Source organism: Gymnogyps californianus, chromosome 5, assembly GCF_018139145.2.
Source record: "Gymnogyps californianus isolate 813 chromosome 5, ASM1813914v2, whole genome shotgun sequence".
Taxonomy (NCBI): Eukaryota; Metazoa; Chordata; class Aves; order Accipitriformes; family Cathartidae; genus Gymnogyps; species Gymnogyps californianus.
In genome coordinates, this window is record NC_059475.1 from 63501303 (window position 1) to 63520996 (window position 19694).

The window sequence follows — 19694 nt, forward strand, 5'->3', positions numbered from 1 at the left end:
ATCTGTTCAACACCAAATAGTTTGGTGGCGTTTTCCTGAATAATACCAGCAAAACAGAGAGGAAATATCAGGCCATATATATTCTGTTGTAAACAGAAATCCACTGGGGTTCCTCCTTCCCTGGATGCTTTAGGACAGTTACCTCATAAAGAGCCTGCTGCATGGCTGCCTCTTCGGTGGAGAGGACTGAGGTGTTTAACATCTCCTCCATGTTATTCAAACATCGGCTGATTGCCAGAAGCAGCTCAAACAATTTTCTGTCCAAATTGGAAGAGACTTCCTCTGCTACGTTATCCTGGGTAAAGGCAAGTCAGAAGTTTTCAGTACTTTCACCCAAGGCATGGCTAAGATTTATTCACTCGTATAAGGTTAGAGGTTCAGTCAGCTAATAATAAAATGGAATTAATGAAATACTGAGGGACAGACTTGGATGAGACAGTTATATGCATGTAATATTCAGAGCTGTCAAGGCCAAAGCTGAGACAATGACCCTTCATGTATTGGGAGTGGCTGTGATCTTACAAGTCTCTAATCTCAGGAATGGGCACAACACAATTTGCCTTGTCAGCTCCAATACTGCAGATTTACTGAAATCATTGACAGGCTCCTTGCTTTATACAGTTTGAGGAGTTTTACCCACACCAGCAAATCTTCAGATTCAGGTAGCAGAAGTATCATAGCTGAAACTTGAAATGTTTCCTCTCAAAATCCTAAGTTGATTTCTACATTATAGTCCATACCTGATGCAAAAGCTACACTACAGTGAACGCCATCTGCAATAATATGATTACTGGCTATGTTTCCCAGTTCCCCAACAGTGTCTTCTGTCTAGAATCCCTGGTGTTTTTTGCAATGCTAGGACATGCCATTTTTACCTGTGCGTGGACCACATTTGCTTCTTGGCTTAGGTCTCCCAGCTGGACAGTGTAAGTTTTCAGTTCTTCCACAGTTGGGGTTCCTGCACTAGCGAATGTGCCTCGGGACAGCACGTTCATCTTTGTTGTAATCTAACATTTGGAAAAAGAACATTACAATTAGGTGAACAGCTCAAATGAAGACAGGGCTATGGGCAACTAGATAACACTCCTCTCAAAAAGCATTAAAATGAAAGTTTCAAGTCATTAATATAAAGCATCTGGATAGCAGGGTTCCCTTTTTACTGGCAAAAATTAGTTGGGTAGCCTATGCCCTGATGGGAGATTGACTGAAAAAGGAGCCTCTGATTCCCAGCTTTAAGGGCTACAAGTTGTAGTTTGTGTTAAGGCAGCCCTGCTGCCCACTGCAGTGCAAGTCTTGCCTGAAAAAGAGCTGAGGTTCATCCTTTTACATGACTGATATTCTTCCATGTAATGCAGTAATTTCAGAGAACAGGAATCTAGTCATTCTAATTTAATGTGAACAAAACTGTTAATAACAGAAATTATAGTTTTGTCCAAGCAGTAAAATTCTGCAGTCTGTTCAGAATAAACACATAGCATGCTCTTGTTGCAGTCCAAACTCCGCTTTTGATAGGTGAGAAAGAGAGAACACAATGGTGAATGGCAGAACAAAATTTAAGCCAGAGATTTGTTTTGACCAAAATGTTCTCACTTGCAAGAACTGAGACTTAATCCACATCCACGAAAATCAGCTGGGAGCTTGCTGGCTAACTCTCTTAGCTCTCTTGAAAGAATTAAGCAGATAACATCTGGTCTGAATGTTAACTACAAGGATTCACCCATGTGCTCCCACACTATGCTTAGTAGTCACTACTTCAGAGACATTATTTACCTCAGTAAAATTAAAAGACAATCATGAAAACAGGATGCAGTAACAATTTCCTCTGGAGAATGCTTGCACAGATTTCAGTTATCTGATGAAGAGACATGATACGATGGTGCAGGAAGATACACTAATTGCTATCTTTACCACAACCAACTGCCTGCAGAAAGAGTGTTTTACTGAACTTAAACGAACCTGAGGTTCCACAAGCTGGCAGAGAGGAGATTTCATCTTTGATGACAGCTCTTGTTGTAAATATTGCCATTTATTATCTGTTTGGTCCTTTGGAGCTAAGGTGGGATCAGCCTGCTTGCTCTTTGGATCAGATTCTCCATTGCTGTATTGAGAAAACATTGTTAGAACAGCAAATACTGAAGCAGAATAAGCAAAATTAGATTTGTAAGACTTCTTGTATAAGATTAGTTTCTACTGCTCCTGCCCCAAAACCAGAGTGAAACCAAGTGCATGGATGATCTTTAATCCAAGCTTTGATACATTTCTTTGGGCTTTTCTCTTCCCGTGAAACACCCTAGGGGCCTGCTGGCAGCCTCCATCTCTGAAATTACAATATGGGAAGCATAGTCCTGTAGCAAGTCTTGGTTCCATGCTGGAAGGTGCATGATCCCAAAGCCCCCTTTTCAAAGATGCTGCTTTTAAACCTGGCTGGGTATCTCTGTGCATCTGTACAGCAAAGGCTGTGAACAGAGATACCCAACTTGCCTCTGGATGGGCCTGCTTTAGTTTATGGCAGGTGTCAGTCCTGCCTGATATCAAGACTGACTCTAAACACTGGAGTCAGCCCAATATCAAAGAGGCTGTCACATAAATGAGACTCCATTTCTCTAGACTGTTGATGGCAGAAATCTCCCAGCTTCTGCAATTTTTCTTCTAAAGGCACACATCCCTGCACAGAACCAATGGTGCCACTGCAAAGTTTCAGCAGGTTTAGGCAGTTTTACATCACTGAATCCGGTAAGTGATTTTGTTATTTTGTACCTTGATTCTAATTTCTGAGTCACGCTGTCCTCAAACTGTGGCCGCATTTTTTCCACGCAGGACTCAATGAAGTCAATGAGGCTTTTCTGCTCAGCTGCTTTTACTTTCAGATCCTGTGCACAGAGAATAACGTGAACAGTACAATCAGTTGTGTGCACTGTATTAATCTGAAATGATGATTGTGCTTTTCCAATCACATTTTACATGAATTCATTTAGCAACGAAAATAAGAATACATCTATCAGAATAAAATGCATTTACTGTGTAAATACAAGTTTACCAAACAAACCGTTTTCTGAAAACATGTATTTTTATGCAATATATTTCTGCTTGAGCTAAAGTTTTAAAAGCAAAAACCATCAATCAGAAACAAATTATGTGCATATGGAAATTTAAAGGCCATCAACTGCCATCCTTATACAGAGAAAAAGGCTAGGGAAAATGGGGATTTGCTCAAATATGAGGTTGAGTTCCATTAGTTAAAAAGAGAGTGTCAAGTGAAAAGTGAGCAATTTTAGCAGCTCAGGTTGGATCATTTTCTCCAACTCTTTTCTAATAGCATGAAAAGGGCAAAAGCTAATTTTCAGTTAGCAAAACAGAAGCAGTTTACAGAGCACAGAACATCACAGGATTTTTTTACTGTGTTAACAACAACCTTAAAGTCATTGTGAGTTAGCCCGCGGGAAAACATTCACAAAGCTTTAGCTCCAAATTCATCTTCAAAAGCAATGTCAATATATAGATTCAGATTTCATAATACACCAGTGCTTCAAGGACAGGAGATTGGAGGGATGGGTCATGCCATCTGAATCATTTATGATACAAGGCAAGTGTCAGGGTACCATCCAGCTTTGTAGTATTACTAAACCTTTTGGACATGGGATTTTAGGGGTAAGGCCTTTCTCCATCCTGACAAACTCCTCTAATCCTGGAGAAGAGGGATGGCTGAAACCTACCCTTGACAGACTTGATTCCACAGCGAAAATTGCAGCAGGTAATAAATGCAGCTGTCCCCCATACCCACACGGGATGTGGAGCAGCCTGGCTCCTGGACAGCAGGAGAATTACCTGTGGGTGCTGGAAACCATTGTGCCAAAGGAGCGGCTGTTCAGCAAGGGCAAGCTGGGGCGTGCTGGAGCCGTTTGAGTGTAGGATCTCAAGGGGCTCTGGGTCGATCCTCTCCCTGTTGTGAATCTGTAAAGAGAGACCTGTTGTGCGAAGGCTTCCAGACTTGACAAGAGGGCAGAACCCACAGGTGCAGTTTGGGGAAATGGCAAAAGCGGAGCTGTCTTGGACTTACCACACATAGATTCAGCAGTGCATGAAACACAGTTGCTATTCTTGCGAAGATTTCTGTCCAGTTCCATTTACTTAAAGTTTGATCCATTCTAACCTGCTGCTAAAGCCCTCACATTTCTCTCCCAGACAGTTACAAGGCTTGTTTTGCTTTTCCTGTCAGGAGATTAATTGATGCTAACCCTCCATTCTTATTGTTTGACCAAATTATAGGGATGTGTAATTTATGCTTACAAATTTGCTCATGCACCTGGATTTTCTATCTGTCTGTGCTCACAGAGATATTTCAACAGGAGCCTTTACCAGTGCTAATTCTCTCCTAGGCCATGCAAGCTCCCTTTTAGACTGTGCTCCTCCAGCACTGGAGAGACTGTGGCTGCTCTTACACAAACACATCAGGTGGGCTTCTCTGGCCCCTTGCACAACAGAGTGGGAATTAGCTCTGAAGCTGGGAGTTACTGTCTCACCCATTGGGAAACTCAGCAGAGTGTGCAGCTGTGGTGCAGGAGAGCTGGCAGAGTCACTGCCCTTGCCATTTACGCATTCTTCAAACAGAAAGTTACTGCTTAAAGGCCTCTCTGCTGTGATACTGTCACAGACAAACATCATGGCATTTTAAAGGCATTTAAAAAAACAAACCAAAAAAACCCACAACTTTTTATCCTTTTCCTGTACTCCTCGAAAAATCTTGACCTCTGTCACTGAGCACTTAAAGCAGAAAAGATGTTGTTCGAAGACTCATTAAAAATCCACTACTTGCTGCAAACTACAAATAATTATACAGCACTGTAAAGCAGAATAATAGCAAGTCTGACATTTCTGATTGACTTTTCTCCCTTCCCTGCTTCACATGGTGAGCTCTAACTGTTCTTCTGCAACTACAGCACATTAAAGCACCATGACTCTCTCTTGCTCTCCATAGCATTCATATGCTTTACCTGCTCATCGTCATTGTATTTGTCTTGAAGCATCATTTGAAATTCTTCCAAATTGCACTTCACTTCCTTCAGCTTCAAGGAAAGATCCTCTGTCTCTTGTTGGTAGTCCGCACTCTCTCCACAATCTTCCAGTAAAGAAAGGACCTTTTGTTCAATCTCTGATAACCTCACCTAGAAGGGATAGCAGTCAATTATTCGTTCTTAGCAGTACAACACTCCTTTCCTGATAACATTCTGATGTCAATGCTCACACTTCCCCTGTCTGAAAAGAATAGAAACATACAGGCAAAGAGAGAAATAGCTGCTAACCTCCTAGATTTTATCCAATATAGTCTCTTTTTATTCTGAAAAATTAAATAAATTTTATAGAGGTAGTCTTAAAACTGTTTCAAACAACAGCCGCTGCAGGAAGTTATATTAACTCAGATATGGTGTAATAAAAGAGGAGAGCAGAAATGACAGGACTCCATTTGGATGTAACCAAGAACACAACACACCCCAATGGGGGAGAAGGAGGCAGTGCACAGACTGATCACATCACCCTTTGGACGGAATGATGCTGAATTACCAAAACATAGTAACATTACCATGTGTCAGCCAGGCCATTGTAAACTGTTGGCATCTGGTTTTTTATTCAAGTTGCTGTGAATCAAAGTGCATCTCTGCATTACTTTAAGCTCACGTTTTTAAGGTGAGTGTGGAGACAGGTACCATGGCTCTACTGCAAAGTACCTAACTGCAATAAATTAACTGCTTTACATCATACGCCCATATATCTAGAGACTGTTTCTGCTTCATGCTACGTGTGTTTTTCTGTGTAGATCTTGACCAGGTTAGAAACTCCCCCCCCAAGTTCACATCTTAACATTGAGCCAAACTGTTAAAAGCTGACAGAAATTCAGCAGCGCTTACAGTTGCCTGAAGCCTGCTTGTTTTTACTGATTAGCACTGCCCTGTTGAAGCCTATGCTGTCACGAACCCTGAATGGGATCCAGACACAGCCAGCTACTTAGGTGCATTCAGGATCCTAATTCCCACAGAGTTCAGCACCCGAGCACTTGGCTGAATCACAGTCTAAACCCAGAGGCACTTCCTGGCATGGACTCAGTTCCTATTAAAAAAACCCCACCCAACAACAACAACAAAACAGCTGGAAATGTCTCCTAGTAATTTAAAATGGGGACATTTTGGTATTGGCTCCTTTATGGTGAGGGAAGTTTGTTGCTTTAGGTAGACTCAGTGCTTGAAGCAAACTGGTACACCAGACTGGCACTGCAGGGAACTTCAAAGTGGCATGCCTGCACATTTTCTTTTAATCTGTGCGCCAGAGAAAAAAGCTGCATGCCAGGACTCCCAGCCACCACAGCCCCTCATGCCAGTCCTGTTTTCCTCCACCCATTTTCACCGACAGGTACCACCCACTCCTTTCCTTCCACTGCCATCCAGGACAAGAGGCTGCCCTAGCAGTACAGCAGTAGGTCCAAATATCGCCACAGTTCACAGAGGGCAGGGGAAAAGCCCCTGTCTTTCTACCTATGCTGGCAGCCTTTTGCAAAAAGTGCAAAAGAAGAATTTACCAGTTGGAAGCTATCTTATACCAGTCTTTTAAATCACTCTGAAAAAAACAGAAAGTGAAAATGTCAAAAAAAAAAAAAATTCCTTTTTTTCTAGCTGATTTTTCATGATTGAGACCAATGAAAAATTGCCTTTTAATAAAGGATTCAAACTATACTGAGCCATGTTTCTGAAAATAATCCAAAGAAAAAAAAAGCTTTAAAAATACTCAAGAATTCTACCTAAATCCCCCCGATGCGTAAAGATCCCAACTCTAAAAATAGGTATTTTAACTAAGCTCTTGGAAAGCTGCACCTGAAACTGAAGCCAAGCGGTTACCTGTTTTCTGCACAGTGTAATGAAGCCGATTAAGCAGGGAGAGGAGAAGCAGTAAGCATAGCTTTTCTGCAGACACACACTCCAGGGAAGGGTGACTTGTTTGGATGGCAGCAGCAAACTGACCGCTCCGTCTTACCTGCCAATCAGCAAGCTGCAGTTCCACCATCTGCTGCATTTTGGGGGTCTGGGGGTCTGACGTCAGGGACACTTTAGTTTTGTCTAGCCATTGTTCCAGCTCAGCAACCTGGGCCTGGCACACCTGGAGGATCGTTTCTGGCTCAGGCCTACTGCCATCCACCGCTTCCTCCGAATCTCCCACTTTCCCTCCAGAGCCCAGGGTGGCGATGGGGACAGGAGGCGGCTTGTTGCTCTGAAGCAAAGCACATGAAAGAAACGTGGTTATCTATCTGGTTTTTTCTTTCTTTCCCCTCCCCTTACCAGCGGGAAATGTTTAACTTTCACACTCACAGAGCTCCGAAACCACCCTGCCACGGTGTTCCCAGATTAAAAAAAAAAAAAAAAAAAAAAAAGAAAGAAAAAAGAAAAAGAAAGGGAAACTCAGCAGCCAGACGATCCAGGATCTGGTGTAACAGGTTTCCAGGCAGCAATTTGCATTTGCACAGGTATACCTGAGCGCACAGGAAGTGGGATGACTCACCATTAACCAGTTCTCCCCTGAGGAGAGATGTTTTTCTGTGGGAGTTAGATGGAAAAGCAATGCAGTTTGAAGCTGCAAAGCAAGCTCTTGAGCAACACTTACAAGCTACTTGCGCGTGTTCAGTTCCAACAGTCAAATATGCTTTCTTTGGGCTCCAGGTCACACAGAAAAAAATGGTGTATTTTAAAGTATGCCTTGTGTAATTCTTTCTTCTTATTTGCCCTCCCTTAAGAAACAATATTGCACACTTCCGTAATAAGGAGAAGTCTAAAGTGCTTGGAGATATCAGCAGTTGCTTGGAAGGCTGTACAGGTCTGCATATACCTCCACACATGTAAATACTGGTACTTAGTAAGTAAATCAAGCACAACACCACAACAACAAAACTACCTGTACAGTCCTGCACGGCTCTAGAGCATACGTTCAGACAACTGAGATGGTCAGTGGTAGTGCACAAGCTCCACGTTAAAATGAGATTTGGCAGAAAATCAGAGAGAAAAAATGCATTGTTTCAGCTATCAATGTCTTTAATCACTACTGTTCTTGTTTGTCTCTGAGATAGTATAGGACAGTGCCATTGAACATAGAAAGTAAATCTGAGTATACAGATCCCAGAACAGTCTAAATACGTCTATTGAGTTATACGTGACTGAAGAAATAAAAAAGTACCAGTTTACTTCAATCTCTACCTGAAATTTCCACGTCTAGTTCTAAGCCTGTTTGGTTTAGTTCATTCATTTAAATAACAAAACATTACACATGTATAATACTGTGCATGACACCCTTTCGTCACACATGTATGTGTACATAAGCATTTATTTTACACTTACGGCATACTCTGCCCCTCCCCAGCTAGACACTGTTACTGCAGTAAACTTTATCCCCTTCCTCCACAGAAACAGCAAATCAGATACATAGTCAAATTAGCTGAATAAAACCAGTATCGCCTGCGCAGGTGTGCATGCACACAGCACATGTTCGTGTGCCATGACTGAGACCATGGAGCGGACGGTTACCATGGCACAAGTGACAATCAGTAGAATCACCGAGTCATAGAATGGTTTGGGTTGGAACAGACCTTTAACGGTCATCTAGTCCAACCCCCCTGCAATGAGTAGGGGCATCTTCCACTAGATCAGGTTGCTCAGAGCCCCGTCCAACCTGACCTTGGACGTTTCCAGGGATGGGGCATCTACCACCTCTCTGGGCAACCTCTTCCAGTGTCTCACCACCCTCATTGTAAAAAATTTCTTTCTTATTTCTAGTCTAAATCTACCCTCTTGTAGTTTAAAACCATTACCCCTTGTCCTATCACAACAGGCTCTACTAAAAAGTCTGTCCCCCATCTTTCTCATATGCCCTCTTTAAGTATTGAAAGGCTGCAATAAGGTCTCCCCAGAGACTCCTCTTCTCCAGGGTGAACAACCCCAACTCTCTCAGCCTTTCCTCATAGAAGAGGTGTTCCATCCCTCTGATCATTTTTGTGGCCCTTCTGTGGACCCGCTCCAACAGGTCCGTATCTTTCCTGTGCTGAGGACTCCAGAGCTGGATGCAGGACTCCAGGTGGGGTCTCACCAGAGCAGAATAGAGGGGCAGAATCACCTCCCTCGACCTGCTGGCCATGCTTCTTTTGATGCAGCCCAGGATACAGTTGGCTTTCTGGGCTGTGAGTGCACATTGTCGGCTCATGTCCAGCTTTTCATCTGCCAGTACCCCCAAGTCCTTCTCCACAGGGCTGCTCTCAATCCCTTCATCCCCCAGCCGGTACTGATACCAGGGGTTGCCCCAACCCATGTGCAGGACCTTGCACTTGGCCTTTTTGAATCTCATGAGACTGACATGGACCCACTTCTCGAGCTTGTCCAGGTCCCTCTAAATGGCATTCCGTCCCTCGGACGTATCAATCGCACCACTCAGCTTGGTGTCATCTGCAAACTTGCCGAGGGTGCACTCGATCCCACTATGTCATTGATGAAGATATTAAACAGTACTGGTCCCAATATGGACCCCTGAGGGACACCACTCATCACTGATCTCCATCTGGACATAGAACTGTCGACCACTACCCTCTGGATGCGACCATCCAACCAATTCCTCATCCACTGAACAGTCTACCCATCAAATCCCTATCTCTCCAATTTAGAGAGAACGATGTTGTGGGGGACCGTGTCAAAGGCCTTACAGAAGTCCAGATAGATGACATCCATAGCTCTTCCCTCGTCCACTGATGTAGTCACTCCATCATAGAAGGCCACTATGTTGGTCAGGCAGGACTTGCCCTTGGTGAAGCCATGCTGGCTGTCTTGAATCACCTCCCTGTCCTCCATGTGCCTTAGCACAGCTTCTAGCAGGATCTGTTCCATGATCTTCCCAGGCACAGAGGTGAGGCTGAGAGGTTGGTAGTTCCCAGGGTCCTCCTCTCTACCCTTTTTAAAAATGGGTGCAGTATTTCCCTTTTTCCAGTCACCAGGGACTTCACCTGACCACCACGACTTTTCAAATATCATGGAGAGTGGCTTGGCAACTACATCACCCAATTCCCTCAGGACTCTGAGATGCATCTCGTCAGGTCCCATAGACTTATATATGTTCAGGCTCCTCAGGTGGTCATGAACCTGATCTTCTCTTACAGTGGGAGGGACTTTGCTCCCCCAGTCCCTGTCTTGTGGTCCATCCACTCGAGAGGTGTGGGAAGAGAGGTTGCCAGTGAAGACTGAGACAAAAACGTTGCTGAGTACCTCAGCCTTCTCCTCATCCATTGTTACCAGTTTGCCAGTTGTGTTCATCAGGGGGGTACACTTTCTTTGACCTTCCTTTTCTGGCTGACATACCTGTAGAAGCCCTTCTTATTATTCTTTGCGTCCCTACCCCAAGTTCAGCTCCAGCCACGCCTTGGCCTTCCTGACCCCATCCCTACACAATCGGGCAGCGTCACTATACTCTTCCCAGGATACCTGTCCCTGCTTCCACTGCCTGTGCATTTCCTTCTTGCCCTTTAGTTTGACCAGCAGGTCTCAACTCATCCATGCCAGTCTTCTGTCTTCCTTTCCTGATTTCTTACACCTAGGGATTGAGAGCTCTTGTGCTCTATGGAAAGCATCTGCCAGCTCTGTTCTGCTCCCTTGTCCCTGAGAGCAGTTTCCCAGGAGGTCCTATTGACTAACTCCTTGAACAGCTGAAGTTTGCTTTCCTAAAATTCAGGGTCCTGACTTTACTCTTCACCTGACCCATATACCGCAGGACTGTGAACTCCACCAGTGCATGATCACTGCAGCCCAGGCTGCCTCCAATCTTGACGTCACCGATTAGCTCACTTGCGTTGGTGACCAACAGGTGCAGTATCACATCCCCTCTGGTAGGGCTGTCTATTACCTGGCATAAGAAGTTATCTTCCATGCACTCCAGGCGTCTCCTGGATTGCCTACAGCTCACCATGCTACTTTTCCAGCAGTCGGGGTGGTTGAAGTCCCCCAGCAGGACGAAAGCCTGCAACTGCAATGCGTCCTGTAGCTGGAGTAAGAAGGCTTCATCAATAGGCTCCCCTTGATCTGGCGGCCTGTAGTAGACACCAACCACAAGGTTCCCTTTGTTGCCTCGGTCTCTAATTCTTACCCATAAGCTTTCAACCTGCTCGCAGCTATTCTTCAGAGACAGCTCTTCACACTCCATCCATTTCTTGATGTAGAGGGCAACCCCTCTGCCCCTCCTTCCTCGCCTGTCCCTTCTGAACAGCCTGTAGCCATCGATAGACGTGCTCCAGTCATGGGATTCGTCCCACCAAATTTCAGTAATGGCAACTAGGTCGTAGCTTTCTAGCAGCATAGTGGCTTCCAGCTCCTCCTGTTTGTTGCCCATGCTGCGTGCATTGGTGTAGAGGCACTCCAGCTGTTGGCCGTGTCACCTTCTTAGAGGAACACACCTTAATTGTTTGAGGTATTTCACCGGCGTTTCCCTGTTGGCTCCTACTACCGCAGGAGCCCCCGGCTCATCTACGTAAGACTTCAAGTGCGCTCCAGTGTACCCAGCGCGTCTCAGAGCAACAGGCTGAGGGCCCTCGCTAGCACCTCGCCTCTCTAACCTTGGCGTGTCGTCCCACAGCTTGTCACAGGCAAGCCTGATATTAACCCCCTCCCCCTTCAAGCCTGGTTTCAAGTTCTGTCAATGAGCCCCACTAGCTCATGGGCACTCTCTTCCCCCTTTAAGAAAGGTGAATCCCACCTGACACCAGCAGGCCTGGTGCCATGTAGGCCATCCCATTATCGAAAAACCCAAAACTGTGGTGGTGGCACCAGCCACGGAGCCATGTATTAATAGACTGGGTCTGTCTGTTTCTTCCAACGTCACTGCCCGCAACTGGAAGGAGAGAGGAAAAAATAACCTGTGCTCCAGATTCCCTTACCAACTGTCCCAAGGTCCTGAAGTCTCTTTTGATCGCCCTTTGTCTACATGTTGCGGCTTCACTGTCACCCACATAGAAGAGTAATAATGGGTCACAGTCCGAGGGCTGTACCAAGCTAGGAATTTTCCTAGTGATGTCCTTAACCTGGGCCCCAGGGAGGCAGCAGACTTCCCTAAGAGGAGGATCAGTCTGGCATATTGGACTCTCTGTTCCCCTCAGAAGGGAGTCACCTACAACTATAACCCGTGTTTTCTTCCTCGTCCAGTAATTCAAATGTTTTTCTGAATCCTAAATTGTGTTTTAGGCTGCTACAACTGAATTTGGAAGCAGGTGTATTTGCATGGGAGGGACAACATGCCAGAGGAAGGAAATGGTATAATTTAGCAATCACTAAGATAGTAGGAATTATTTAATTTTAGCATTCAGTTAAGCTCTAAATGGAGAACATAAATATAATCGACTTCATAAATCTCTACATATATACACATCTCTAGGGAAAACAAATAGATTTACCATTTATAAAAATAAATGTCTTCCTGTCTCCAAATAGTAATTGATCTTGTAAATAAATCATTTAACAAAAAAAAATTAAAACCTAATCACTCGCTACAGGGAGTTGTATAGCATATGGAAATGTCACAGTGTAGCAAAACACTGAAGTGGAAAAGATGTTGCAAGCAAAAAAGCTGTCTGGTATGGTTTGAGGAAAGAAGAAACCTGTCTACTCTTTGAAACCTGTCTACTTCAGCAGAGAAGGGCCCTGGCTCACAGCCTTACAGCCCTCTCTCCATAGACCAGAGCCACCGTGTCTGGCTCTGGAAACCACTCCACTGAACTTTTGTATCGCTGGGTCCAACAGGCTGTGGGTGCCCCCGAAGGCAAGACGCTGACAAAACACAGTGGTGGCACACAGAGGTGCCAAGAGGGTGTGTGTTGCCTTGTAAGGCTCCTGGAAACCCAAAACGTTCAGCTGGAGGTTAAGTCTCTTGAATAGAGGTGTCTAAATTCCCATTATCCTCAATGGAGATTTACTCAGTGCAGCCAGGGGTTCAGCTCAGCCTAACAGACAAGTAGTGCGAGCTCAGCTGAACCACTCGCTGTGCTTGGGTACTGCAGTGACTGCATCTCCTGCAGCTGCCAAGGGAGCTCAGACGTGTCCTGCACATGCAGAGACCAACAGCATCATAGCGTAGCAGAGAGAAAAAACACAGAGATCCCGCATACAATTACGTCATATATAATACACTCACACAAGGCTATTTCTTATAACACCAATATTGTGCTGCTGGCTGGGTTTTAATAGATTGCTGTGGTTTTTTAACTATAAATTAAAGGTTAAGCATGATGGAAGAAGTCGGGGGGAATGGGAGACAAAGTGACCTGGGGGCCCCATGTGATGACGGATTCTGTCTTCTTCCATGCTCTAAACCCAGGAAGAGCTGAGGCTGCTCTGCTACCAGTCTGCTGCTCCTGGCCTTCCTGGAGCATTCATGTCTGTCTCCATACACTCTTTTGTATATAACTTACAGGCTGCTGCCCACTTCTCCCTTAGCCTGTCCATGCCTTCCACAAAACATATAGGAGTGTCAATCTCCTTAATTTCTCCTTTAACTGCCGCTTAAAAATTCCATAGTTGATGTATGTTTACATCACTTGAACCCCTCCATCCATGCCTGTATGAATGCCAGCATCTTACTTCCTGAAAATACTCCATTTTGTTCCCTAGTAAATTGCATTTTCAAGGAGCAAATCAAAACGTATTTATTATCACCCAAAGCAGCAATATGAAGAGGCCCACAAAGGGCTGTAGGTGTCGTACCACATCATAAATACCGCAACAAACTCCAGTACCATAACCATAACGAAACAGGGCCTCTGCCCACTAGCTAGGTTATACGAGCTCAGAAGGTCACCTTGTTCAGCCTACTTCAGGCCTTCAAACTCACCATAGCTTGACTGCCATCACCTGTGCCAGGGCCTTCAGTACTCTGCAAAGTTTGCATAGCTGTTTCCTCACCATGTTTACTGTGTGATTCCATTATCTCATCAGCATCCTGTACAGAGAGAGGCAACAGTGGAAGTATTGGTATCATTATTAGTGTAGATGTGTAGTAGCGTAGATGTGTGTCGTGGTTTAGGCCCAGCCGGCAACAAAGCACCATGTGGTCGCTCGCTCACTTCTCCCTGCCCCACTGGGATGGGGAGGAGAAAATACAATGAAAGGCTCTGAGTCGAGACAAGGACAGGGAGGGATCACTCACCAATTATGGTCACAAGCAAAACAGACTCGACTTGGGGAAAAATACATCAATTTCATTTGTTACCAATCAAATCAGAGTAGGATAATGAGAAATAGAACCATACCTTAAAAACACACCTTCCGCCCACCCCTCCCTTCTTCCTGGGCTCAGCTTTGATCCCGATTCCTCTACCTCCTCCCCCCCCAGCAGCGCAGGGGGTCAGGGAATAGGGACTGCGGTCAGTTCATCATACGTCGTTTCTGCCACTCCTTCCTCCTCAAGGGGAGGACTCCTCACACTCCTCCCCTGCTCCAGCGTGGGGTCCCTCCCGCAGGGGTCAGTCCTCCACGAACTGCTCCAACGTGAGTCCTTCCCATGGGCTGCAGTCCTCCACGAACTGCGCCAGCGTGGGCTTTCCTACGGAGTCACGGCCTTCTTCAGGCCCAGCCACCTGCTCCGGCGTGGGGTCCTCCATGGGCTGCAGGGGAATCTCTGCTCCACCATTAACCTCCCTGGGCTGCAGGGGGACAGCCTGCCGTCTCACCACGGGCTGCAGGGGAATCTCTGCTCCAGCGCACCTCCTCCCTCTCCTTCTTCACTGACCTCGGTGTCTGCATGGCTGTTTCTCTCACATCGCACTCCTCTCTCTGCTGCAGGTTTTTCAGCAGTCTTTTTCCCCTTCTTAAATATGTTACCCCAGAGGCACTACCACTGTCGCTGACTGGCTCAACCTTGGCCAGAGGCGGGTCCGACTTGGAGCTGGGGAAGCTTCTAGCAGCTTCTCACAGGAGCCACTCCTGTAGTCCCTCCCTCGCTACCAAAACCCCGCCACACAAACCCAACACAATGTGTAGTAGTGCAGATGCAGCACTTAGGGACATGGTTTAGTGGTGGACTTGGTAGTGTTAGGTTTACAGTTGGACTCGATGATCTCAAAGGTCTTTTCCAACCTAAATGATTCCATGATTATTGCCTTGTTGTGCTAGAGAAGCCTCAAAGGGCAGCAGCCACTCAACCTACAGTGGCCCTGGCCCAAGAGTATCCACAGAGAGAAGTTCTCTTATGCCTGTAACATCGATATACAGAAACAAACAATTGCAGCTATCACAACATTATAGAGACACCATGAAGAACAGAGCAGAATGCCACCAAAATTGTAGCCGACTGGGTGTCTAGATGCTGATCTTCTCATGTACAAAGAGAACCTCTTCCACAAATCATGCCCCAACAAAATGCACGTTTTACAGCCTTTCCAGGAACTGGCAAAAACAAATTGTTGCTACTAAATGTGTATTTCTATCTTTGGGGGTTTTGTCAGGCTAGAAGAAATTAATATAGAATCATAGAATCATTTAGGTTGGAAAAGACCCTTAAGGTCATTGAGTTCAATCAATATGTGCAACAGGAAAAGAGATTTTAAATGGCAAGATTTAGTGTGATATGGAAGATGGAGGATCTGAATAAGGCCATCATGTCCTGCATTTCTACAGTTCTCTTGCTTTGCAGACTTCAGCAATACCTAGGACTTGTGCAGATCTTTTCCACAAAGATGAGTTCCCATCCCCGTGGAGATAAAACTGAGTGCATTACCTGAACAATGCCATCTGACAAGGTACCAGAAGACCAGGAGGTTGCACTGTCTTCCTTTTGCCTTTCATCATCTCCTTCTGAAGGCCAAAAGCTTGCATCTTTCTCTGTGGCTGTACTTCCCTTTGAAAGCAGTAACAGCTCAGCATTAGCTTGTGAACAGGAAGCTCAGATATTCCTTCAGGCAATGCAAATCACTGCAAACCTTTAGTAACACTTTGCTCTATTTCTGCCTTGTTTATCTATCTTTATTGTGTTTCCCAAATCCCACCTCTTCCCTTGCTCTATAGCTCTGCTGCAAGATGAATGGCAGCTGGACGACACCTATAGTTTTCTCCAGAGACCTCAGAGTATCCTCATTTTTTTCACACTATTTAAAAAAATAAAAAAACAACAAGAAACAATCTTTCTCCTGTCCTGTTCCCTAAAAACTCCTGTATATAAAGAAAACTGCGCCAATGAAGGTGCAGAATCAGAAACCTTGAAACTGAGGTGGATTAGAGTAGTAAGACACCACCCCTATCCAAGCTGTTTGGACTTCTTCACACTGTCTAGCCATGGAGTTTCATCCTTGCCTAGCCTAAAGCAACCCCTCCAATACTCTATCACCTCTTTGCCACATTTTCTTTTGATTTTTGTTGCAAGGATGTAGCTAATTAATATCCATAGTGAGGACTTCAGAGAAACAGAGATTCTTCAAAACTTGGTTGAGGCCACAGTCCCTCCCAAGAGATGCAGATGACAGTAGCTGGTCACCACCAGCCTAGGCAGTCTGTGAACTGCTGTGCAAGTGGGTAGCTAGGCTACAAGCTCACCCGCACTTCTGAACATTCCTGATTTCATTCAAATACATCTTGTTTAGTCTCTAGGGTGCAGGAAAGTGTGCAGAAAGTTTCATGGATTTTTTGTTTTTTTCTTTTTCCAAAAGCTATTAACTTTATCATGAAACTTTACTCCCAGCTTTGCTCCTCTGCTGTTCACCTGGGCATTCAGACTCCCCAGATTCAGGGCTATCTGTTGAGCAGTGTCTCCCAGTTTCTCCCATTCTCCCAGAAATCTCTCCTATCTTAACTTCATTCCCAATAGTCTGATCATGCCCTTTTTTTCTTAAGCTCAAACATACAAATCATTTTGGTTGTTTCTTTTAAGTTTTAGCACTTCAGAGGCTGTCTAATTCTGTCTGAACCCCATCCCCACATATAAACATTGGTATTTAGGCCCCTATTTTGCCACCAACACTTCCATAAAGGGGGTATTACTGTATAAGCAATCCCACCAAAAGCAGGATCGCACATCACAGAATGAGGTGCTGTGTTATATTGGTATCGTAATATTGGTAGGCTGGCTCGAGTGCAATTTCTTAGTATCCTGGAGTGATAACAGATATTTCCATTTGTTCTGAAGTCTTTTGTATTTACACATTTTTCGTAATTTGTCCTGTATCAAAATCTTGTATCTTACACATACGGCTGTATATATAAGATATACTGAACTCACCTTGCTGTGGAAAGAACAGTCTTCTGATTCTTCATCTAAGGAAGGTAGAAGAGACATCATTCCTCTTTTTTTCAACTACAAAAATACACACAAAGAGACAGCCCAATTATTCATGACAAGAACAGTAAAAGCCTCTTCTCTTCTGCCTGTAAACCAAAATAAAGTTACCACTTGGGGTCCACTTTTGGAGAAGCACTGAACATCTGCCACCCTACATTAAAGTGATTGAAAGCTGCAGGTACTAAGCACCTCTGAAAATTGGGACTTTTCTCTATGCTGTAAAGTTTCAACATCACAGCTATAATTGGGACAAATTTCATTTTGCTCCATGAAAACAATTTACTGAAAATCCCAGAACAACTGATTATCAACAAAACTACACATTGAGCATTTTGCTGTTGGTTACTTGATGCAAACTTCATGTTGGATCTGCTCATGCTAAAAAATAACCAGAGGCACACCTCTCTCCCGCCTTCTCCTAGACGTGCATCATACTCAGTCCTTCTGGGACCATTTGGAAGCACAAAGGGGAGAAGTAGTATTGATTCACAGCTGCAGGGGTGCTCCTCTCTCACATGCCACTCCTCCTGGAGGAAGAAGGGTTATTTACCTTCCTGCTTCAGCTCTTGGGTAAGTGATCACAACGTGGTGCTCCACTTACCTGCTGACCAGAAACGTCAGTCCCAATCAAGTCACTTTGTGCTAACACAGCCGTTGTGGGTTCATCTCCTGATGCAGGCACTTCTTGCTGTAAGCGCTGGTGAAGCTCAGACATTGAATTCTTCATCCCGGTAAGGATATCTTCCTTTCTTTGGCACAGCTTTATGATTTCTTCTTTTACAGCTTCCATTTCTCCCTAAGGAGCAACAACATCTGTAAGCATCCATTTTTCTTACTTAACCAAACAGTAACGTAACAGATGATACCAGTGATGCGTCTTACTGGGACTGGGGCTATTTCCCCTTTTTCCTTTTTCAGGGCATTGGGACAGTTCCCCATTGTCACTGCAGGAGATGCCCAGATACATGTAAAACAGCAGCAGCAGATTCAGCTCAGGACAGCGCTTGCTGCCTGTAATGCAGAAGTTGGTAGTCTGGAAGGAAATGTGAAAGGCTGGATAACTAATTCTAACTAGGTCCTGCATAGCCATGGGAATATGAGTTTCCTTCAGGACAGAGGGAATGCAGCTGGGTTACATTACTCTGTGTGTCAGAGCAGGTGATGTTACTTCCAACTACCTTCTCTGGAAACCTGACACAAGACACTTGGGATAGCCTTGATGAGGGCAAAGACAGGAATGAGGGTAGCTCAGGGCTGAGTCGTCTTTGCTGAAGCTGGCCTAAAAGAAGGAAACACAAACCATTCAGTAGGTTTTAGTGACAAAACTATCCCATGTCTTTGAATGTGATATGGGGAGCAATGGTCCCCAACAAAGTACAAGGAAAATATTTAATGTTCTGCAGGGATTAAACAATAACCCAAGTAACTCAGCACTAACAAAGGGGGAAATAAATCTGTCTTGGTCTGCTCCCTGGCCATGACTATTGCTCTAGCCGGTGTTCTGCCCTTAGAGCTTTCTGCTAGGGCCTTTCCTTACCACCCGGTCTCCAGGTGAGCAAAGAAAGCAAAACAAATAACAGAGTAAGACAGGGCAAGGAATAAAATGCCCCACTCCCTTCATTACTGAAAGTGCTAAAGCTCTTTGAAGCATTGTTGCTTGCTCAGAAAAGTGAGACATGGCTAAATATCCCATTGCACACTGGGCTCAGTCCATCAGAGCACACTTTGATGCTAGGCTTGAAATAATTCCACACCATGCTCTATCATGGTGTGAATAGTGCTATGCAAGTTATAATCCGTGACAGATGAAAGCAGTAAGACAGCTGGTTCTGTCTTGACTACAGCTTCTTCTGTTAATAACACTAGTGTGGCTGCATGATGGGGAAGGTGGAGGCAGGAACCCCAGCAAATTTTCAAAGGACATGGGAACTCTGCTCAGACGAGGATGTTTTTTCCTTTTGTACACTCAAAAACACAAGGTAAAATCTTCCAAAGGTAGAGGCAAGAAAAAGTCATTGGAATGAAGAAACAGCGATCCATGATAACTTGGCATATTTTTTATAAACGTCCACTAAGAATAGTATTTCTATTTGTTTCATTGCAGGAGGAGACTTTACAGCATACATTTACCAGCTACTGCTTTGCAAACTTAACTAGCCAAAAACCTCCTCAGAAACCAAATCTTTAACATCACTTCTTCATCTGAACCCTCTCAACAAGATGGGCAATTCCATTGCCCACTTCTATTCATGAAATGCTACAATTGTGAAATAGGTTTTCTTCTAAAATAAGAGCTATTAAACAGAGGGTCCTACACTCAAAGACAAAAACAAGTAAGAATCAGGAAATGAGTCATGCTTAGTACTAGC

General features: G+C 44.6%; 1 protein-coding gene across 1 annotated transcript in view; it reads right to left on the reverse strand.

The window, feature by feature from the left end:
• SYNE2 (spectrin repeat containing nuclear envelope protein 2) overlaps positions 1-19694 on the reverse strand; it is a 183772-nt gene that overhangs the window by 71715 nt on the left and 92363 nt on the right. The window contains exons 63-73 of the mRNA XM_050898321.1: positions 17927-18121; positions 17266-17340; positions 15772-15891; positions 13888-13995; positions 7021-7254; positions 4992-5162; positions 3826-3951; positions 2758-2870; positions 1957-2098; positions 876-1007; positions 143-295 (exon numbers count right to left, since the gene is read on the reverse strand). Of these exons, the coding sequence (XP_050754278.1) occupies positions 143-295; positions 876-1007; positions 1957-2098; positions 2758-2870; positions 3826-3951; positions 4992-5162; positions 7021-7254; positions 13888-13995; positions 15772-15891; positions 17266-17340; positions 17927-18121 (1569 nt within the window). The remainder of the gene's footprint in view (positions 1-142; positions 296-875; positions 1008-1956; positions 2099-2757; positions 2871-3825; positions 3952-4991; positions 5163-7020; positions 7255-13887; positions 13996-15771; positions 15892-17265; positions 17341-17926; positions 18122-19694) is intronic.